General features: G+C 37.9%; 1 protein-coding gene across 1 annotated transcript in view; it reads right to left on the reverse strand.

Annotated features, from left to right (window-relative positions):
* LOC102404003 (phospholipid-transporting ATPase ABCA3) overlaps positions 1-24,582 on the reverse strand; it is a 219,365-nt gene that overhangs the window by 65,750 nt on the left and 129,033 nt on the right. Inside the window, exons 17-20 of the mRNA XM_044935836.2 lie at positions 12,727-12,895; positions 11,720-12,014; positions 929-1,175; positions 580-784 (exon numbers count right to left, since the gene is read on the reverse strand). Coding sequence (XP_044791771.2) covers positions 580-784; positions 929-1,175; positions 11,720-12,014; positions 12,727-12,895 — 916 coding nt within the window. The remainder of the gene's footprint in view (positions 1-579; positions 785-928; positions 1,176-11,719; positions 12,015-12,726; positions 12,896-24,582) is intronic.

Below are 24,582 nucleotides of genomic sequence, written 5' to 3' on the forward strand. Positions count from 1 at the left end.
ACATTGCCAAGTTCACTAATGAGAAAATCATTACATCAAAGGACACTGTAACATCCTTACATGCTTGCTCTTTAGTCTCAATATCTAAAATTGGGTGTCTGAGTCAAAGTTAGTTCTGCTTTGCAGATCTAGCCATTTTGGATTTGCGGCATGAATGGGAGACTGTGAAGAGTAACAGAAACCCTCGCTTAAGTCATGATTCTAAATTGTGTGCTACAGTCCAGAGAACTCAGCATTGGGAATTAGTGGCAGTGACTTATCTGTATGATTAGTGAGGGACAAGTTACAAGTAATAGCTCTTTTCCCTTTAGTTTTGGGCCTTGGGCATTATGCTGAGCAATTACATGGGAAGCCAATTCAAGAGAGAGTTTTCAAAGAAAACTATTTTTTTCCAATTGAAAGAACATGAGGTAGTACATTTCCATAATAAGGTTTTCACAATATATTATCTGGCATAATAGGCCAAAGTAGTTTCAAATTTCTTTAAGTTTTATTTCAGGATACAATTAATTGAATAGAAATTTCCTGTGGGAGACATAAAAAAAAATGAGCCTTTGTACAAATTCAGCTAACACTCACCAGTAGGAAGCAGCAGGCAATGGAGAAGTAGATGAGATCCCAGAGCAAAGCAGAGAGCCAATAAGCCAGTAAATAGACTCCACTCACAAACTGGATGTGCTTTGCATTAGTAGCTCTCTCAGTCACTGTCTGAAGGCAAAAACTACTAATCACAACAGCCAGGCCAAAAGCCAAACATAATACTACTTGTGATCCATTTGTAGGCCTACAGAAAATGAAATAAAAAATGGAATAAATAATGAAAGTATAAAATGCAAATTTCAGTAGTTATTTTCATATGTACATTGCCACTTAACAAGGGTATATATCAAGGCTCAATTCCAGTAAAAGGAAAGTCAATCATACATACACTATGTTAGAACCATAATGAGGGAGAGGTTGAGGCTTGTTGGAGACTTTAATGGAAGCATTGGGGCCAGAAAGTGACATGAAAAGAACATTGTCAAACACCGCTAGGGATGTTGCAGCTGAATGGTACGCCTCATTATTGAAAAAAATAGTAAATACTGTGTTGTTTTTCTCAACCTCAATGGAAAATGCAGTCAGGGAGAAGTCACGATACTCTTTACTTTCCTTTATGTGTTTTATCACATTACCTAGAATAAAGAAATAAATTGATTAGTCAGTATGTAATAAGTCTCCTACTACTTATGTCAAAGTGGAAAGACCAAAACTTTTCCCCATTGTCTCTTCCCTTTCCAATTCCCACAATGACTACTTCAAATCTCCTCAGGAATTCTGCACCATCAGTAATCCCTACTATAAGTTTACAACTTGAAAAAACAGTAAACTACTAAGAATTTCTTGCTCTATTTTGTCTAAAACAAACATAGTTGTTGTTGTTTTTTTTTTTCCAAAATTATTTTGGTTCTTCTAGGTCATTTACATTTCCTCATACATTTGAGGATTGACTTGTCCATTTCAGCAAAAATGTCTGCTGAAATTTGGATAGGAACTGCGTTGACTGTATAGATCCATTTGGGGAAATTTTCTATCTTAATGATATTCAGTATTCCAATCCATGATATGGAATATCTCTTCATGTATCTAGAACTTTAATTTTCCTCAGTATTTATAACTTTCAGTGTACAAGTCTTGCACCTCTTCTTACATTTTTTTGTATGTACATTATTCTTTTTGATGCTGTTGTGAGTTTTGGTAATCCATGTCCTCACCCCACCCCTTTAATCTTTCATCTAAGTTAGATTTTAAAAATTCCAGTCTGAAAAACCTTCTGATTGGATTGTTTAATGCATTTATATTTAATATAATTACTGATATTCTAGTATTTATAACTGACATTTTGCTTTGTGTTTTCTATATGTTTTATCTCCTTTTTGTTCTTCTATTATGCAAGTATGCATTTTGTGTTAAATATATATTTTATAGTGTACCAGTTGTTGGTATCAATAATATATGGACCATTGTCAACAAAGTGATGTCACTGCTTTTTAATATGCTGTCTAGGTTTATCATAGCTTTCCTTCCAAGGAGCAAATGTCTTTTAATTTCAAGGCTGCAGTCACCATCCACAGTGACTTTGGAGCCCAAGAAAATAAAATATGTCACTTCTTCCACTTTTTCTGTTTTCTGTTTTACTATTTCACTTATCCTATTTGCTGTGAAGTGATGAGAGAGATGCCATGATCATATTTTTTTGAATGTTGAATTCAAACCAGTTTTTTTCACTCTTCTCTTTTACTCTCCTCAAGAGGTTCTTTAGCTCCTCTCAATTTCTACCATAGAGTGGTATCATCTACATATCTGAGGTTGTTGATTTTTCTCCTAGCAATCCTGATTCCAGCTTGTGATTCAGCCAGCTTGGCATTTCACATGGTGTTTTCTGTATAGAAGTAAATAAGCAGGGTGACAGTATACAGCCCTAACATACTCCTTTCCCAGTGTGAACCAGTCAGTTGTTCTATGTCTGGTTCTAACTGTTACTTCTTGACCTGCATACAGGTTTCTTAGGAGACAGGTAAGGTGGTCTGGCACTCCAGTCTCTTTAAGAATTTTCCAAAGTTTGTTGTGATCCACAGTCAAAGGCTTTAGCATAGTCAATGAACCAGAAGTTGATGTTTTTCTAGAATTCTCTTGCTTTCTCTCTGATGGAATGAATGTTGGCAATTTGATCTCTGGTTTCTCTGCCATTTCTAAACCCAGCTTGTTCACCTGGAAGTTCTTGGTTCATGTACTGCTGAAGCCCAGCTTAAAGGATTTTGAGCATTACCTTGGTCTCATGTGAGATGAGTGCAATTTTGTGGTAGTTTGAGCATTCTTTGACATTGTTCTTCTTTGGGATTGGAATGAAAGCTGATGGTTTCCAGTCCTGTGGCCACTGCTGATTTTTCTAAATTTGCTGACATATTGAGTGTAGCATTTCAACAGCATCATCTTTTAGGATTTGAAATAGCTCAGCTGGAATTCCATCACCTCCACTAACTTTGTTTGTAGTAATTCTTCCTAAGGCCCACTTGACTTTACATTCCAAGATATCTGGCTCTAGGGGAGTACCCACACCATCGTGGTTATCTGGGTCATTAAGATATTTTTTGTATAGTTCTTTTTTTTTATATCAAAAATTTATTTGTATAGTTCTTTTGTGTATTCTTGCCACCTCTTTTTAATCTCTTCTGCTTCTGTTGGATTCTTACCATTTCTGTCCTTTATCATGCCCATCTTTGCAAGAAATATTCCCTTGATATCTCCAATTTTCTTGAAGAGATCTATAGTCTTTCCCATTCTGTTGTTTTCCTTCATTTCTTTGCATTGTTCATTTAAGAAAAACTTTTTATCTCTCCTTCCTATTCTCTGGAACTCTTCATTCAGTTGGGTTATTTTTCCCATTCTCCCTTGCCTTTCACTTCTCTTCTTTCCTTTCCTTGGCTATTTGTAAAGCCTCCTCAATCAACCATTTTGACTTCTTGCATTTCTTTTCCTTTGGGATGGTTTTGATCACTGCCTCATGTACAATGTTATGAACCTTCATCCATAGTTCTTCAGGCACTCTGTCTACCAAATCTAATCCCTTAAATCGAATTCACTTCCACTGTGTAATCACAATGAATTTGATTTAGGTCATGCCTGAATGACTTAGTGGTTTTTCCTACCTTCTTCAATTTAAGTCTGGATTTTGTAGTAAGAAGCTCATGGTCTGAGCCACAGTCAGCTCTAGGTCTTATTGCTGACTGTACAGAGCACCTCCTACTTCCACTGCAATATGTTGTTTAGTGGTATTTGGTTTTGAGCCTTCTGAAAAGAATATAAAATTTTAAGTAGTCTTTTTATTATTTTTTTCCAATTCAACACTCTATTTCTAATATTCATTCATGCTGTTTTGGGTAAATTTTATGTTTTTTTATTACTATATGATATGTCATCATGTGAATATATCAAAATTAAAAAATTTTCTTTTTAATGACCTTTTTTTAGTTAATATTATTTTCCTCCTTTGCTTTCAAGATTTCCTTTTGACTTTTACCAGTTAAATTATATTGTGTTAGGTGTGATTATTTTTCAGTTTACCATACTTAGAATTCATTAAATGTCTTGGAGGTGAAGATTAATGTTTTCCATTAATATTTGGGAAAGTCTTCCATATTTGGGAAGTCTTCAGTCATTATTTCCTCAAATACTTTTCTGCCCTTTTATCAGTCTCTTTGCCTCCTGGTTCTCCCATTATGCCTGTGTTGGCATGCTTGATGTTGTTCCATGTCTCAGAAGCTGTTCCTTCCCATCTTTCTGTTTCACAGATTGGATCACCTTTATTAACTATCTTCAATTTAGCAATTCATTTTTCTGCCAATTCAAATCTATCATTGGGTCCCTCTGGTGAAATTTTCATTTCAGTTATGTTTTCCAACTACAGAATTTCCATTTGAAATTTTTATTTATATTTCTTCATTAAAATTCTCTTTATGGAGAGATGAAGTTGCCATACATTCCTTTATTTTTTAAACATATTTCCTTTAGTTTGTTGAAAATATTTGTAATAGCTGATTTATAGTCTTGATGCTTTCAAAATGTGGTCCTGGAGAAGACTCTTGGGAATCCCTTGGACAGCAAGATCAAACCAGTCAGTCCTAAAGGAAATCAATTCTGAATATTCATTGGGAGGACTAATGCTGAAGCTCAAGCGCCAACACTTCAGCCACCTGATGTGACAGCCGACTCTTTGGAACAGACCCTGATACTGGGAAGGATTGAGGGCAGGAGAAGAAGGGGATGACAGAGGATGAGATGGTTGGATGGCATCATCAACTCAATGGACATGAGTTTGAGCAAACTCTCGGAGATAGTGAATGTCAGGGAAGCCTGGTGTGCTGCAGTCCATGGGGTCTCAAAGAGTTAGACATGACTGACTGCACAACAAATTGTCTCTGTATACTAAGTTCAACATTTGCCTTTCCTCAAGTACATTATCCACTGGCTCTCTTTCCCCCGGCATATGGGTACACTCTTCTGTTTCTATTTTAGTTTTCTGGGACTGTCAAAATAAAGTACCATAGCCTGGGTGACTTAGAAATGTGTTTTTTTACAGTTCTAGAGGCTAGAAGTCCAAGACCAAGGTGCTGGCAGGGTGAGTTTCTTCTGCGATCTCTCCCCTGGGGTCATAAATGGCTTTCTTGTCCTTGTGCTTTCACATGGTCTTTCCTCTATGTATGTATACCCGTGTCCTTATTGGTTCTCAGCCTTTGGCTAAGATTGAGTTTAATTTCAGCCTCTTAAAAGGAGACCAGTCACTGGATAAAGGTCTGCTCTAATAATTTCAGTTTAAATTAATTACTTCTTTTTTTTTTCTTTAATATATACACATTTATTTTTCATATTATTTCCATTATAGGTTATTACAAGATATTGACTACAGCTGCTTGTGCTATACAGTAAACATTCATTGCTAGTTGTGTATCTATTTTTTTTAAATTAGAAATCTACCTTTCTATTCATAGTAAGGCAAACAAGTGGAACCAAAATGTTAAATTTTTTAGCTAGGAAGAAATTCATGTTTTATAAAATACATATATTATATTATACATAATATATATATATATCGGAGAAGGCAATGGCACCCCACTCTGGTACTCCTGCCTGGAAACTCCCATGGATGTGTGTGTGTGTGTGTGTGTGTATATATATATATACAAGTATGCAAAAGCTTTCTACTATGCTTGATAAAGGCATAAGAAAGGACATCAAAAAAAGAGACAAGAGATCAAGAAATTGGAAAACATAAATGAAATGAAACGGGAGCACTGAATATGAAATAGAAAAAGTGGAACAAGCTAGATGAAAGTAAAAGATAATCATATAGTCCAGTTTTTGTTATACATGGCTGCTCATTAGAAACACATCAGGATCTTTGGAGACAAAAGCAATATCTGGACATTTGTGTTTTTCAAAAAAATTCCAAGGTAATTCTGCTATGCATCTGGATTTTAAAAAGTGATTACAGATTTTTCTATTAAAGTTTTTTTTGGTGATATACAATTCTATTATTTTCTATTGACCAATCATGATACAATTGTATTAAGTGAATAATATTAATAGTGACATAATCACAATAATAAAAGATGTTTATCAGCTTTCACAGTCAATAGCCAGACTAAAAAATAAAAGATAATTATATTGCAAGCCATAATGGGAACATGATTAACCTAAAGATATAGAATAATTATATACAATTTGGGGGGTTAAGTAGAGTGATGTGGTATGTGCTAAGCTGCTCATTGTGTCCAACTCTTAGCAACCCCATGGACTGCAGCCCACCAGGCTCCCCTGTCCATGGGATTCTTCAGACAAGAACACTGGAGTGGGTTGCCATTTCCTACTCCAGGGGATCTTCCTGACCCAGGGATCAAATCCATATCTCTTATGCCTCCTGCAGTGGCAGGCGGGTTCTTTACAACTAGCATGACATTGGAAGCCCTAATTATCGATAAGTATCATCCTATTACACTTTTCTTAATTGTTTTGAGTTTATTTTGTGTAAGTTTTTCCCTACTCTTGTGTTTTCTGCCTTGAGAAGTTCCCTTTAGCATTTGCTGTAAAACAGGTTTGGTGATGCTGAATTCTCTTAACTTTTGCTTGTCTGGAAAGCTTTTGATTTCTCCATCAAATCTCAACAAGTTTTGCTGGGTAGAAAATTGTTGATTGTAGCTTCTTCCCTTTCATCATTTTATGTATCATGTCATTCACTTCTGGCTTGTAGAGATTCTGTTGAGAAATCAGCTATGGGAGTTCCATTGTATGCTATTTATCATTTTTCCCTTATTGCTTTTAATATATTATCTTTGTATTTATATTTTGTCAGTTTGACTACTATGTGTCAGTGTTTCCCTCCATGGTTTTATCTTGCCTGGGACTCTCTGCACTTCCTGGACTTGGTTAACTATTTCCTTTCCCATGTTAGGAAAGTGTTCCGCTACTATGCCTTCAAATATTTTCTCAAGTCCTTTCTCTCTCTCTTCTCCTTCTAGGACCCCTATAATGTGATTGTTGGTGCATTTAATGTTGTCCCAGTCATCTCATATGCTGTCTTCATTTCTCTTCATCCCCCCCCACCCCCGCACCCCAAATATTCTGTTCCGTGGCAGTGTTTTCTACCATTCTGTCCTCCAGGTCACTTCATTCTTCTGCCTCAGTTATTCTGCTATTGATTCCTTCTAGTGTATTGTTCATCTCTATTTGTTTGTTCTTTAGTTCTTGAAGGCCTTTGGTAAACATTTCTTGCATCTTCTCCATTCTGTTTCTGAGGTCCTGGATCATCTTCACTATCACGATTCTGAATTCTTTTCCTGTAAGGTTGCTTATCTCCACTTCATTTAATTGTTGTTCTGGGGTTTTATCTTATCCCTTCATTTGGGACATAACTCTCTGCTTTTTCATCCTGATTAACCTTCTGTAATGTGGTTTTTGTTCTAACACTGTGAAATTGTGGTTCTTCTGGCTTCTTCTGTCTGCCCTTTGGTGGATGAGGCTAAGAGGCTTGTGTAAGCTTCTTGATGGGAGAAACTGGTGGTAGGAAAAACTGGGTGTTGCTCTGGTGGGTGTTGCTCAATAAAGCTTTAACACAATTACCTGCTGATGGGTGTGGTTGTATTCCTTTTCTGTTTGATGTTTGACCTGGGGTGACCCAGCCCTGGGGGTCTATGGGCTCTATGGTAGGGTTAATGGTGATCTCCAGGAGTTCTTATACCAAGCAGGACCTTAAAGGACTGCTGTTGCCAATGTCTCTGTCCTTGTGGTGAGAACTTGCTGACCCATGCCTCCACAGGAGAACCTCCAACACTAGCAGGTAGGTCTGGGTCAGTCTCTTGTGGGGTCACTGCTCCTTTTCCCTGGGTCTTGGTTACAGCAAGATTGTTTTTTCCCTCCAAGAGTGAAGTCTCTATTTCTTCCAGTCCTGTGGAAGTCCTATAACCAAATTCTTCTGGCCTTCAAGGTCAAATTCCCTGTTGATTCCCAGTTCCTTTGTCAGATTCCCAGGTTGTGAAGGCTGATGTGGGGCTCAGAACCTTTGCAACAGTGGGAAAACTTCTTTGGGATTATTGTTCTCCAGTTTGTGGGTCACCCACCTGGCAGGTATGGGATTGATTTTATTGTGATTGTGCTCCTCCTACTATCTCGTGGCTTCTTGTCTTTGGACATGGGTGACTTTTTCTGGTGGTTCCCATGCCCTCCTGTCAATGATTGTTCAACGACTAGTTATGATTCTGGTCCTCTTAAAGGAGGAGATGAGTTCACATCCTTCTACTTTGCAATCTTGAACCAGAAGCCCACCTTTTTCTCAATCTCCCTATTTTTAGAGGAGCCCCTTATTTCCTCCCACATCTGTGCCTGGCATCCCTGAGCCTGGAGTTCCTCTGATTCTATGGTTCTAACCTCATCTGCACATTGGAACCACTCTTGAAGACTTTTAAATTAATTACTTTTTTAAAGATCTAATATCCAAACGCAGTCACATTTTGAGATATTGGAGGTAGGGCTTAGCATATGAATTTTGAAGGGACACAATTCAGCCCATTACTCTTTCTCTTCTCATTCTGTTGTTGTTGAAAACTGGGCATATAGGATAGTGTATCAACTCTGGTATCTGAACTTCCCTGTGTGTTGTTACTGTTAATTTTGTTGTTGTTGCTGCTACTCATTTGCTTAATGACTTCTGTGGACAGTTCTGTAGATTCTGTATTCTCTACAGTATGAAGCCACTTATTTCTCTGATGAACTTAAAAAAAATTCTGGCCTTTAAGCCTGTCTTCTAGGGGTCAGTCTTAAATCAATATAATTTAGCAACTAGCTAAAAGATTCTTTTAAATATCTAGAGCCAGTAAATCTACCACCCTTGGCCAAGGAGATCTTTGAACAAAGGCACACCTTCAAATTTCAGGCAGCTTACAAGTCCGCCTCAACTTTCATTGCTTGCGTGTGTAGGGCCTCAACATCAACTAGAAGTAAGTGACTGGATTCTTCTCATTTCCTAGGTTATTTCTGGCCATACATACTACCATTCTGAGCTTTCTAGGTCTGCAGGAATATCAGGACTTTAAAGTCCACTATGGTCATCTAGCTCTCCAGGTATTCCTTTAAAATTGCTTTCTGGGTAAGCTCTTATTTGACCCAACTGAAAGCACAGCCTTAGCTACCTGTGGTGCTATTACCAGCGGATTTCTATTGCTTTAAATAATTCCCTGGGGTTAGGGATTTTTCCTAAAGAGTTGAGCCCTAATTTAAATTCAGTAGGAATAATGCCTTGGGAATAGAGTTTTTGAGCTTCTATTTCAGTCAAAGTATTGACAATCCTCATAAATGGGACTTTTAACAGGGCTCTGAAGAGATCAGTTCTTTCCATCAACTGTGAGGTTCTGGCTTTCATGGATACCACACCACTGAGGGGACGGAGAACCATAGGAACTGTTGTTATTCAGTCACTAAGTTGTGTCCGACCCTTTGCAACCCCATGAACTGCAGCATGCCAGGATTTCCTGTCCTTAATTATTTTCCAGAGTTTGCTCAAACTCATGTCCATTGAGTGAATGATGCCATCCAAGCATCTTATCATCTGTTGCCCTCATCTCCTCTTTCCCTCAGTCTTTCCCAGCCTCAGGGTCTTTTCTAGTGAGTCGGCTCTACACATCAGGTGGCCAAAGTATTGGAGCTTCAGCTTCAACATCAGTCCTTCCAATGAATATTCAGGGTTGATTTCTTTTAGGACTGACTGGTTTGATCTCCTTGCTGCTGTCCAGTGGACTCTCAAGAGGCTTATCCAGCACCATAGTTCGAAAGCATCAATTCTTCAGTGCTCAGTCTTCTTTGTGGTCTAATTCTTACATCAGTACGTAACTGCTAGAAAATCCATAGCTAGGAATAGTTAAAGTGTCACAGATTTTACTATTTTTTTTTTAAATAGAGATTCAGTAGTTTTTAAAATAGACACTTTTTAGCTTGTTCTATGCTTTTGCTTAATTTCCAGTATTGTAAGTTGGTTGATTTTTAAGAATTATTTTCCAAGTATTTCTGTTGCTTTTGTGGAAGAATGGACTCATTCAATCATACAAAGTATTCAAAATTCTCCATCCACTAGGTTTTGGCCTAATTTCTGGGCTTCCCAGGTGGTCTTGTGGTTAAAAAAAAAAAATTTCCTGTCACTGTAGGAGATGCAAGAGATGCAGGTTTGTGTTAGGGTTCACAAGGGGCTGGCTCATAGCATATTGTTTAAAAATGGCCCATTATGGTTACCTGACAAACAAGGGATGAAGTCACAGTGGCCACATTGCCCTGTGGCATCCTGGTTTTTCCTTAAAGTGATATCCTTTGAAAGGTGATACAATTAGCTGAAAGACCACTTCAGCCAGAATGCTTCCATTAATGATCAACTTTTGTGCCCAGCTGCTGTAAAGTGTACATTTTTGATTTTTGGTTTAGCTGCCTCTAAGACACCACCCTCATGGCAGAAAGTGAAGAGGAACTAAAAAGCCTCTTGATGAAAGTGAAAGAGGAGAGTGAAAAAGTTGGCTTAAAGCTCAACATTCAGAAAACGAAGATCATGGCATCTGGTCCCATCACTTCATGGAAAATAGATGGGAAAACAGTGGAAACAGTGTCGGACTTTATTTTTTGGGGCTCCAAAATCACTGCAGATGGTGATTGCAGCCATGAAATTAAAAGATGCTTACTCCTTGGAAGGAAAGTTATGACCAACCTAGATAGCATACATCAATCAGATAATATAGATCTATACAAGCTGAATATATCAAAATATATGTGTATGGTTAATGAAGTAATCTTTTCTTCCACTAGAGACTTAAAATATCTCTTGTCCATATTTTATTGGTACACTGCATTAGTAACTTCCAGTTTTACAGAATGTCGTGCTGATACAGCTTAAAAGATAAGATTAAATATAACTTGGCTTTATCTTTATAAAGAATTCTGTGACTAACTCTGGTATAAATTGAGCATGAATGTATTACTGCAAAGCATGAAAATAAAACACATTAGAAACTAGAAAAAAAATTAAATAAAAAGCAGAGACATAACTTTGCCAACAAAGGTCCATCTAGTCAAGGCTATGGTTTTTCCAGTGGTCATGTATGGATGTGAGAGTTGGACTGTGAAGAAAGCTGAGTGCCAAAGAATTGATGCTTTTGAACTGTGGTGTTGGAGAAGACTCCTGAGAGTCCCTTGGACTGCAAGGAGATCCAACCAGTCCATCCTAAAGATCAGTCCTGGGTGTTCATTGGAAGGACTGATGTTGAAGCTGAAACTCCAATACTTTGGCCACCTGATGCAAAGAGCTGACTTATTTGAAAAGACCCTGATGCTGGGAGGGATTGGGGGCAGGAGGAGAAGGGGACGACAGAGGATGAGATGGCTGGATGGCATCAACGACTCGATGGAAAAGAGTTTGAGTAAATTCTGGGAGTTGGTGATGGAGGGAGGCCTGGCGTGCTACGATTCATGGGGTCACAAAGAGTCGGACACAATTGAGCGACTGAACTGAACTGAACTGAACTGAAGATACTGGTAGTTAGTAGGAAAAGAAAGAAATGGGTAGCTAGATAGCATAGTTAACTTCTTTCTTTGCTAGTGATACATGTAGGTGTTCATATAGCAGCGGTCTCTTTTTTCCTACAGGTCTTACCTTGTACTTCCTGAAGTTCTTGATTCTTAAGCTTTAAAAAAATCTCAAGGTTACTTATGATATTTAGAGCCAAAACAGAATTCCCAGAAATTGAGTAAGGCACAATTGTTTGACCATATTGACTTAAGTCCATTTCTCTGGCAGGCATAATATAATACAAGTTTAGAGTTGTTAAAAGGTAAGTAGTGACAAACAAAATTATTGATATATGTAGCAATGTCAACTTCCAACTGCGCCAATTGAATAGTGCTCTCTTCAAAAACATGGAATGAAATTGCTGGCGGTAAAGTGGAAACTAAAAAGAGGAGAAGAATATAGCATCAGAATTACTCGTGATCCAAGGAAGACATTCAAATTGAAATTCAATGCTTAAAATTTTTATAGCAAAAGATAAACACATATTATACAAATATATTCTTGAATTTAACCAAAGAAAACAAAATGGTATGGAAAAGTTTTTAACATCTGGTTTCTTACCTAACTACACTGAAAATCTTGTCAAGGTGATTTTATTCATTAATATATTTGTATTATTTCTGATTGGAAAAAATTATATTTATTTATTTAATTTAACATCAAACCATAATCTTTCCATCTCTCTTTTTTAAGGGAACTATCCCCATAAAACTTGCATACAACTACTGTCTTTTACTTTATTTAGTATACTAACAATGGTTCATAGTGAGAAAATGCCCCTAATCTGATCAACCAGTATCTTCTAAAAGTAAATCTTGGATCTTGTTAGAACCAAATAAAGGGAAAATTTATTAGAAAATTAGGAGAACCTCTCAGTGATTCTGAGAAATAACAATGGTGAAAGTGACATAGCTGTGGTCTTTATTTAAAGCCCATTTCTCCTGCATCAGGAAGTTAATGGAGTTGTAGTACAGACTATTCCTTATCTCCTTGACTCTCCTATGGTCATACTCCAAACATCTTTTAGGTTCAGGTGGTATATACACCCAAGCCAAATATACTAGTTTTACATTCTTAATGAATATACTCACCCCAGTATTAAATTTAATGTTAGCAATTTCATTTAATCTGGGAATAACTGGTCCTTCATGATTTCTGAATACTCTCCTACTCTGATCCCTGTTTTGTCCTCTTTGGGTCATCAAAAGAGAAGACTGGATAGATTGAATCTCCATCTCAGAATCTGCCAGCTTATTGACCCTAAATACACACATATACACACAAAAAGCACAAAATATTTTACTTTGACTATACCTTCAATCTATTTTATTTGTCAAATAGCAAACAAATTTCCAAATTTGGAGGACTCTTTGATCTTTCTTACTGATTGTTAAGTATATTGTATAAAAGCAGTATGATAATGTGAAAGTGGAAGTATTAGTCACTCAGTCCTGTCCAGTTCTAAGTGACCCCATGGACAGTAGCCCTCTAGTCTCCTCTGTCCATGGGGTTTTCCAGGCAAGAATGCTGGTGTGGGTTTCCATTCCCTTCTTCAGGGGAGCTTCCTGACCCAGGGATTGAACCCTTGTCTCCCACATTGCAGGCAGATTCTTTACCATTTGAGCCACCAGGGAAGCCCAAGTATGATAATATTGGCTCTCAACAAACCAGTCAGAGGACTGATGCCAATTCATGGCAAAGTTTCTACCATTCTGTGGTAAGATGAGAAAAACAATTATAACATATTGTGTTTCATTAAGCTGAATTTATTCAAGTAAAAGCACTTATCTTAAGTCAAAGATAATAACTCTCCTTTGGATGTTAAGGTGTTCTTTATGTTATGAAATGATAGGGACTTTGGATAGTAGGTTTTTTTAAAAAAAATCCTTACATTTTCCATTTAGTGCCTATGTCCAAAGCTTTGTCTTTTGGTATGGATGCTTAAGAAGAATGAAAAAATATACACAAGTAATTATAATCTAAGGAAAAAAATTCTCTGTCATTTTTCTAAAATTTTTATTCTTCATATTTTATTTATTGGTAATAATTTCCATTAGGAAAACACTACAAAATACAAAAAAAAGGAAGGAAAATAGTTCCAATACCTAGAGATAACCCTGATGAAAAATTTTCCCACACACATAGACATACTCTCTTACAAGCATATGAATTGTTTTTAGTCTATTTACATGTAGTGTAATTAGTGATATATTTGAGTTTATATCTAACATCTGCCATTTACTTTCTATTTATCTTCATTTATTTTCCAATTTAAGTGTGATTGACAAGTGAAAATTATAAATATTAAGGGTATAGAATATGATTTTCAAAAAATTTTTACTTGAGTATATTAGCTTTGTAGCTCAGCTTGTAAAGAATCCACCTGCAATGAGGGAGACCTGGGTTCGACCCCTGGGTTGGGAAGATTCCCCTAAAGAAGGGAAAGGCTACCCATTCCAGTATTCTGGCCTAGAGAATTCCATGGACTGTGTAGTTTATGGGGTTGCAAAGATTCAGACATGACTGAGCGACTTTCACTTTCATAGTAGCTTTACAATGTTGTGCTAGTTTCTACTGTATAGCAAAATGAATAGATTATACATATACATAAGTAGCAAAAGGCAAAATAGGCAAATTGTACTTCATGAAAATTAAAAACTTTCATGCATCAAAAGACAATATCCACAGAGTAAAAACACAACCTATAGTTTTAGTTCTTATATTTAGGTCTCTGATCCAGTTTGAATGGTGTTAAGTAAGTTCTACAGTTTTTCACAAGTGTAGTATGGTGACTATAATTAATAATAATGTATTGTAAATTTGAAATGATGTAGAATAGTAGATCTCAAGTGTTCTCATCACCAAAAAAGAAAATGGTAACTGTGTGAAGTGATGGATATGTTAATTAGCTTTATTGTGGTTACTATTTCACAATGTATACACATATCAAAACATCATGTTCTATACTGTATAGCACAGGGAACTCTACTTAATGCACTGTGGTGACCTAGATGGAAGGAGGTCCAAAAGAGAGGGAGATATAGGTATTTGGACCCTTACTTAACACCATTCAAAATGGGTCAAAGACCAAAAACTATAAAACCCTTAGAAGAAAACATAGGACAAAAGATTCACAACAATGTATTTGTTAATGATACCAAAGGGATAAGTAACAAAAGGCAAAATAAGCAAATTGTACTTCACAAAAATGAAAAACTTTCATGCATCAAAGACAATCTCCACAGAGTGAAAATGCAATTTATAGAATAGGAGAAAGTATCTGCCAGTCAAAAGTCTAGTAAAGAATTAATGTCAAGAATATATTAGGGTGGTGAAAAAGTAATTGTAGTTTTGCATTGTTGAAATTTGCTGTTTGATATTAGAATACATTCTAAATAAATGTGATTATATTGCACATCATTTTAATGCATGTTTCTCACTATATGCTGTTTTGCTAATGACTTATTCCTTACTGCTTATTTTATATTTATTTGGGACTATGGAAGTGATGTTAGACAAAAAGTAAATTCAAGAGCTTTTTTATTTGAGTTGAAAATGGGTCATAAAAGCAGCAGAGACAACTCACAACATCAACAGTGCATTTGACCCACTAAGTGCTAATGAATGTACAGTGCAGTTGTGGTTCAAGGAGTCTCGCAAAGGAGATGAGAGCCTTGAAGATGAGAAGCATAGTGGCCAGCCATCAGAAGTTGACAACAACAAATTGAGAGCCATCATTGAAGCTGAGCCTCTTACACCTACATAAAAAGTTGCCCAAGAACTCAACATTGACCATTCTACAGTCATTCGGTATTTGAAGCAAATTGGAAAGGGAAAAAGCTTAATAAGTGGAATGCCTCATGTGCTGACCAAAAAAAAAAAAAAAAAAATTGTTGAAGTGTTGTCTTCTCTTAATCTATGCAATAGCAATGAACATTTCTTGATCAGATTGTGATGTGCAACAAAAAGTGGATTGTGTAAGACAGTCAGTGATGACCAACTCAGGGACTGGACCAAGAAGAAGCTCCAAAGTTTCTTCCCAAAGAAAACTTGCACCAAAAAAAGGTCATGTTCACTGTTTGGTGGCCTGCTGCCCATCTGATCCACTACAGCTTTCTGAATTTTGATGAAACCATTACATCTGAGAAGTATACTCAGCAAATTGATGTGATGCACTGAAACTGCAATGCCTACCACCGGCATTGGTCAACAGAAGGGATCTTAATTCTTCTCCATGGCAATGCCCAACAGCACATTGCACGACCAACACTTCAAAAGTTGAACGAATTGGGCTACAAAGTTTTGCCTCATCTGCCATATTCACCTGACCTCTTGCCAACTGACTAGCACTTTTTCAAGCACCTCAACAACTTTTTGCAGAGAAAACACTTTCAAAACAAGCAGGATGAGGAAAATTCTTTCCAAGAGGTTACTGAATCCCGAAGCGTGGATTTTTATGCTACAGGAATAAACAAACTTATTTCTCACCGGCAAAAGTGTGTTGACTGTAATGGTTCCTATTTTGATTTATAAAGATGTGTTTGAGCCTAGTTATAACAATTTAAAATTCATGGTCTGAAACCAAATTACATTTGCACCAGACTAATATATATAAATTCTAAAACTCAATGACAAAAAAGAATCTGACTCAAAAATGGGCAAAGATAAAAAAGAATAAAATATCTAGGAATAAATATACCTAAGGAGACAAAACAAAGACCTGTGACTCCAAAACTATAAGATGCTGATGAAAGAAATTGAAGGAGATATAAGCATATGAAAAGATATACCATGTTTGTGGATTGGAAGAATCAATATTGTCAAAAACTATATTATCCAAGGCAATCTACAAATTCAGTACAATCCCCATCAAATTACTATGGCATTTTTCACAGAACTAGAACAACAACAACAAAAAATCTCAAAATTTGTATCGAGACACAGAAGTCCCCATATAGCCAAGCTCACAGTTCAGTACTCAGTCGTGTCTGACTCTTTGTGACCCCATGGAGTGGAGCAGGCCAGGCCTCCCTGTCCGTAATGAACTCCTGGAGTTTACTCAAACTCATGTCCATTGAGTCAGTGCTGCCATCCAACCATATCATCCTCTGTCGTCCCCTTCTTCTCCTGCCTTCAATCTTTCCCAGCATCAGGGTCTTTTCAAATGAGTTAGTTCTTCCTAGCAGGTGGGCCAAGTATTGGAGTTTCAGCTTCAGCATCAGTCCTTCCAATGAATATTCAGGACTGATTTCCTTATGGATGGACTGGTTGGATCTCCTTGCAGTCCAAGGGTCTCTCAAGAGTCTTCTCTAACACCACAGTTCAAAAGCATCAATTCTTCGGTGCTCAGGTTTCTTTACAGTCCAGCTCTCACATCCATACATGACTACTGGAAAAACCATAGCTTTGACTAGAGAGACCTTTGTCAGCAAAGTAATGTGTCTGCTTTTTAATATGCTGTCTAGGTTGGTCAACACTTTTCTTCCAAGGAGTAAGCATCTTTTAATTTCATGGCTGCAATCACCATCTGCAGTGATTTTGGAGCCCAACAAAATAAAGTCTGACACTGTTTTCACTGTTTCGCCATCTATTTCCCATGAAGTGATGGGACCAGATGCCATGATCTTAGTTTTCTGAATGCTGAGTTTTAAGCCACTTTGGTGTAGTCAATAAGGCAGAAGTAGATATTTTTCTGGAACTCTCATATAGCCAAATCAATCTTAAAAAAGAAAAAAAGCTGGAGGAATCAGGCTCCTTGACTTCAGACTATACCACAAAGCTACAGTCATCTAAACAGTATGATACTGGCACAAAAATAGAAAATAGATCAATGGAATAGGATAGAAAATCCAGAAATAAGCCCATGCACTGATGGCCAATTAATCTATTACAAAGGAAGCAAGATTGCACAATGTTGGAAAGACAGTCTCTTCAATGTTGCTGGAAAAACTGGACAGCCACATGTAAAAAATGAAAATAGATCATTATTTAACTCCAGACACAAAAATAAAATGGATTAAAAACCTAAATATGAGACCAGACACTATAAAACTCCTAGAGGAAAACATAGGTGAACATTCACTGACATAAACCACAGGAACAGTTTTTTAAAATACAGCTCCTATAATAATGGAAATAAAAACAAAATAAATAAATTGGACCCATTTAAACTCAAAAGTTTTTGCACAGCGAAGGAAACAATAAACAAAATGAAAAGACAACCCACAGATTGGGAGAAAATATTTGCAAATGATGTGACTGACAAAGGATTAGTCTCCAAAATTTGCAAACAGCTCATGAACAGTGTAAAAACAAACAACCCACTCAAAAAATGGGCAGAAGAATTAAATAGGCTTTTCTTCAAAAAAGACATACAGATGGCCCGTAGGTACAAAAAAAGATGGTCAACACTGCTAATTATTAGAGAAATGCCAATCAAAACTACAATGAGATATCACCTCACATCAGTCAGAATGACTATCATCAAAAAATCCACAAACAATAAATGCTGGAGAGGGTGTGGAGAGAAAGAAACCTTTCTACACTGTTTGTGGGAATGTAAATTGGTAGAGTCACTATGGAGAACAGCATGGGGTTCCTTAAAAAAAAAAAAAAACTACCATATGACCCTACAATCTCATTCCTGGGCATATATCCAGAGAATAACATGATTTGAAAAGATACATTCACCCCAATGTTCACTGAAGCACTCTTTACAACAGCCAAGACATGAAAGTAAACTAAATGTCCATTGAATGAGAAATGGCTAAAGAGGATATGGTACATATATGAGAGGGTAACAGGCAGGAAGGCCAGGGGTCTCCAAACGGAGGAAATAGGCTGCAAGTGTCAGACATTTTTTATCTCTCTTAAGCGGCAGGAGGAAACAAACTAGTGAGATATATATATATATATATATTTTTTTTTTCCCCTTCTCTATACAAAATTTTTTTTTCTTTTTAAAAGAGGTTTCTCTTAAAATACTGTGTTGCCATAATGACACCTGGTTCCACCTGAAGTTAACTATTCTCAAACCTTGAGTTAACCAATGCATTCCTCTTATGGAAATATTTGTCCTTGGAAGCAACCTAGATGTCCATCAGCAGATGAATGGGTAAGAAAGCTGTGGTACATATACACAATGGAGTATTACTCAGCCATTAAAAAGAATACATTTGAATCAGTTCTAATGAGGTGGATGAAACTGGAGCCTATTATACAGAGTGAAGTAAGCCAGAAAGAAAAACACCAATACAGTATACTGTATTGGTATATATATGTTTTCGCATATATATGGAATTTAGAAAGACGGTAACGATAACCCTGTTATTTTTGCAAGACAGCAAAAAAGACATAGATGTATAGAACAGTCTTTTGGACTCTGCGGGAGAGGGAGTGGGGGAATGATTTGGGAGAAGGGCATTAAAACATGTATAATATCATATAAGAAACAAATCGCCAGTCCAGGTTTGATGCAGGATACAGGAAGCTTGGGGCTGGTGCACTGGGGTGACCCAGAGGGATGGTATGGGGAGGGAGGTGGGAGGGGGGTTCAGGATTGGGAACACGTGTACACCCGTGGAGGATTCATGTTGATGTTTGGCAAAACCAATACAATATTGTAAAGTAAAAAAATAAAAAAATAAAACCAAAGGTACTATTTAAAAAAAAAAAAAAGAAAAGAAAAGTTTGTCTTAAGCTATGTTAATGTTCTATGCATTATCCCAGACTCTGTCTTCAAGTGGGTTCTGCCTAATGGCTCAGAACTGACTTGACAAAATATTATGTTATACTCAGACATTGTGCCCTTAATCTATGTAAATGAAACTATTTGTATGATGATCTGCCCTTCTACAAGATTCAAGTCAATCATTTTACCGCCTGGGATGACTCATCTGGTGCCAGGATTTTCCCAAAATACATCTTATACATGAGGGGCCTGGTGCCATTCTGAGTTTTAAGACATTCTTTTCTTTCATGAACAGACTGCTAGCGGAGAAAACAATGGCACCCCACTCCAGTACTTTTGTCTGGAAAATCCCATGGACGGAGGAGCCTGGTGGGCTGCAGTCCATGGGGTCGCGACGAGTTGGACACGACTGAGAGACTTCACTTTCACTTTTCATTTCCATGCATTGGAGAAGGAAATGGCAGCCCACTCCAGTGTTCTTGCCTGGAGAATCCCAGGGACGGGGAAGCCTGGTGGGCTGCCGTCTATGGGGTCGCACAGAGTCAGCCACGACTGAAGCGACTTAGCAGCAGCAGCAGCAGCAGCAGCAGAGACTATATAGTGAAAAGGAACTAAAAAGCCTCTTGATGAAAGTGAAAGAGGAGAGTGAAAAAGTTGGCTTAAAGCTCAACATTCAGAAAACTAAGATCATGGCATCTGGTCCCATCATTTCATGGGAAATAGATGGGGAAACAGTGGAAACAGTGTCAGACTTTATTTTTTTGGGCTCCAAAATCACTGCAGATGGTGATTGCAGCCATGAAATTAAAAGATGCTTACTCCTTGGAAGGAAAGTTATGACCAATCTAGATAGCATATTGAAAAGCAGAGACATTACTTTGCCAACAAAGGTCCGTCTAGTCAAAGCTATGGTTTTTCCAGTGGTCATGTATGTATGGGAGAGTTGGACTGTGAAGAAAGCTTAGCACCAAAGAATTGATGCTTTTGAACTGTGGTGTTGGAGAAGACTCTTGCGAGTCCTTGGACTGCAAGGAGATCCAACCAGTCCATTCTAAAGGAGATCAGTTCTGGGTGTTCATTGGAAGGACTGATGCTAAAGCTGAAACTCCAATACTTTGGCCACCTCATGAGAAGAGTTGACTTATTGGAAAAGACCCTGATGCTGGGAGGGACTGGGGGCAGGAGGAGAAGGGGACAAGAGGATGAGATGGCTGGATGGCATCACCGACCGGATAAACACGAGTTGTAAACTCCGGGAGTTGGTGATGGACAGGGAGGCCTGGCGTGCTGCGATTCATGGCGTCACAAAGAGTCAGACACGAACTCTTTGAGCGACTGAACTGAACTGAACTGAACTGAGTGACTATATAACATCCAGCTAAAAACTAGCAGGGGGGTACTCTTTCTGCCCCCTTCTGATGCCTATGGCAGAAGCTTTCTCTATCTCCTTTATACTTTATTAAAACTTTATTACACAAAAGCTCTGAGTGATCAAGACTTGTCTCTGGCCCAGGATTGAATTCTTCTCCGGAGGCCAAGAATTCTGGCATCTTTTTGTGGGTCAGCAACAACCTTTCACCTATACAACGGAATACTACTCAGCCATTAAGAAGAGTGAAATAATGCATTTGAAGCAACATGGATGGACCTAGAAAGTGTCATACTGAGTGAAGTAAGTCAGATAGAGAAGGAGAAATATTGTATGACACACCTTATATGTGGAATCTAAAATGAAATGATACAAATAAATGTACTTACAAAGCAGAAAGAGTCTCATAAATTAGAAAACAAACTTATGGTTGCTGGGGGGAAGGGACAATTAAGGACTTTGAGATGGTCATGTACACACTGCTATATTTAAAAATGGATAACCAACAAGGAACTATTTTATAACATATGGAACTCTGCTCAATGTTATTGGTAGCCTAGATAGAAGGGGGCTTTGGGGTAGAATGGATACATGTATATGTGTGACTAAATCCCTTCATTGTTCACCTGAAACTATCACAACATTGTTATTTGGGTCAGTAAGTGCCCAAATGCTACTGGAGATCATTGGAGAAATAACTCCAGAAAGAATGAAGGGATGTGGCCAAAGCAAAAACAATACCAGCTGTGGATGTGACTGGTGATAGAAGCAAGGTCTGATGCTGTAAAGAACAATATTGCATAGGAACCTGGAATGTTAGGTCCACGAATCGAGGCAAATTGGAAGTGGTCAAACAGGAGATGGCAAAAGTGAATGTCGACATTCTAGGAATCAGTGAACTAAAATGGACTGGAATGGGCGAATTTAACTCAGATGACCATTATATCTACTACTGTGGGCAGGAATCCCTTAGAAGAAATGGAGTAGCCATCATGGTCAACAAGAGTTCAAAATGCAGTACTTGGATGCAATCTCAAAAACGACAGAATGATTTCTGTTCGTTTCCAAGGCAAACCAATTTCACGGTAATCCAAGCCTATGCCCCAACCAGTAATGCTGAAGAAGCTGAAGTTGAATGGTTCTATGAAGACCTACAAGACCTTTTAGAACTAACACCCAAGAAAGATGTCCTTTTCATTATAGGGGAGTGGAATGCAAAAGTAAGAGATCAAGAAACACCTGGAGTAACAGGCAAATTTGGCCTTGGAGTATGCAATGAAGCAGAGCAAAGGCTAATAGAGTTCTGCCAAGAGAACACACTGGTCATAGCAAACACCCTCTTCCAACAACACAAGAAAAGACTCTACACATGGACATCACCAGATGGTCAACACCGAAATCAGATTGATTATATTCTTTGCAGTCAAAGATGGAGAAGCTCTATGTAGTCAGCAAAAACAAGACTGAGAGCTGACTGTGGCTCAGATCATGAACTCCTTATTGCCAAATTCAGACTTAAATTGAAGAAAAGTAGGGAAAACCACTAGACCATTCAGGTATGACCTAAATCAAATCCCTTATGATTATACAGTGGAAGTGAGAAATAGATTTAAAGGACTATAGATGACAGACAGAGTGCCTGATGAACTATGCACGGAGGTTTGTGACATTGTACAGGAGACAGGGATCAAGACCATTCTCAAGAAAAAGAAATGCAAAAAAGCAAAATGGCTGTCTGGGGAGGCCTTACAAATAGCTGTGAAAGAAGAGAAGCGAAAAGCAAAGGAGAAAAGAAAGGATATAAACATCTGAATGCAGAGTTCTAAAGAATAGCAAGGAAGAGATCAATGCAAAGAAATAGAGGAAAACAACAGAATGGGAAAGACTAGAGATCTCTTCAAGAAAATTAGAGATACCAAGGGAACATTTCATGCAAAGATGGGCTCGATAAAGCACAGAAATTGTATGGACCTAACAAATAGAAGATATTAAGAAGAGATGGCAAGAATACACAGAACTGTACAAAAAAGACCTTCACGACCCAGATAATCACGATGGTGTGATCAGTCACCTAGAGCCAGACATCCTGGAGTGCAAAGTCAAGTGGGCCTTAGGAAAAATTACTACAAACAAAGCTAATGGTGATGAAATTCCAATTGAGCTATTTCAAATCCTAAAACATGATGCTGTGAAAGTGCTGCACTCAATATGCCAGCAAATTTGCAAAACTCAGCAGTGGCCACAGAGCTGGAAAAGGTCAGTTTTCATTCCAAGCTCAAAGAATTCTCAAACTACTGCACAATTGCGCTCATCTCACACACTAGCAAAGTAATACTCAGAATTCTCCAAGCCAGGCTTCAACAGTACTTGAACCTTGAACTTCTAAATGCTCAAGCTGGATTTAGAAAAGGCAGAGGAACCAGAGATCAAATTGCCAACATACATTGGATGTATGTTCTTCAGTGGAAGAAGCAAGAGAGTTCCAGAAAAACATCTACTTCTGAAGCTGAAACTCCAATACTTTGGCCACCTGATGGGAAGAACTGACTCATTTGAAAAGACCCCGATGCTGGGAAAGATTGAAGGCAGGATTAAAAGGGGACAACAGAGGATAAGATGGTTGGAGAGCATCATCGACTCAATGGACATGAGTTTGAGTAAGCTCCAGGAGTTCATGATGGACAGGGAAGCCTGGTGTACTGCAGTCCATGGGGTCACAAAGAGTCAGACATGAATGAGCAACAGAAGTGAGCTGAACTGAACTCCTTATATAACATAATATCATCCAAGTTATTAACACAATTTCCCCCTATTTTTTTGAATATTGTCACCTTATTTATTTAACTTATATGCAGAGTACATCATGCAAAATACTGGGCTGGATGAAGCACAAGCTGGAATCAAGATTGCCAGGAGAAATATCAGTAACCTCAGATATGCAGATAACACCACCCTAATGGCAGAAAGTGAAGAGGAACTGAAGAGTCTGGTGATGAAAGTGAAAGAAGAGAGTAAAAAAGCTGGCTTAAAACTCAACACCCAAAAAACAAAGATCATGGAACCTGGTCCCATCACTTCATGGCAAATAGATGGGGAAACAGTGGAAACAGTGACAGACTTTGTTTTGTTGGGCTCCAAAATCACTGCAGATGTTGACTGCAGCCATGAAATTAAAAGATGCTTGCTCCTTGGAAGAAAAGTTATGACCAACCTAAACAGCATATTAAAAAGCAGAGACATTACTTTGCCAATAAAGGTCTGTCTAGTCAAGGATATAGTTTTTCCAGTAGTCATGTATGGATGTGAGAGTTGGACCATAAAGAAAGCTGAGAGGTGAAGAATTGATGCTTTTGAACTGTGGTGTTGGAGAAGACTCTTGAGAGTTCTTGGACTTCATGGAGATCAATCCAGTTAATCCTAAAGGAAATCAGTCCTGATTATTCATTGGAAGGACTGATGCTGACACTCCAATACTTTGGCCACGTGATGCGAAGAACTGACTCATTGGAAAAAACCCTGACGCTGGGAAAGATTGAAGGCAGGAGGAGAAGCGGACAACAGAGGATGAGATGGTTGGATTGCATGACTGACTGGATGCCATCTTAGGCATGTCCTTAGGACATGAGTTTGACCAAACTCTGGGAGTTGGTGATGGACAGGGAAGCCTGGCATGCTGCATTCCATGGGGTTGCAAAGAGTCACACACAACTGAGTGACTGAACTGAACTGAACTGATTTATTTAAATTTTATTGTATCAAAAGAAATAACTTTTCTCCTCACTGTGGAAAAAATTGAATTACTGTATGATCCAGCATTTCCGCTTCTGGGCATATTCCAAAAGGAATTGGAAGCAGGGTCTCAAAGATGATTTTATATGACATTCAAAG

This window comes from Bubalus bubalis, chromosome 24 (assembly GCF_019923935.1).
Source record: "Bubalus bubalis isolate 160015118507 breed Murrah chromosome 24, NDDB_SH_1, whole genome shotgun sequence".
Taxonomy (NCBI): Eukaryota; Metazoa; Chordata; class Mammalia; order Artiodactyla; family Bovidae; genus Bubalus; species Bubalus bubalis.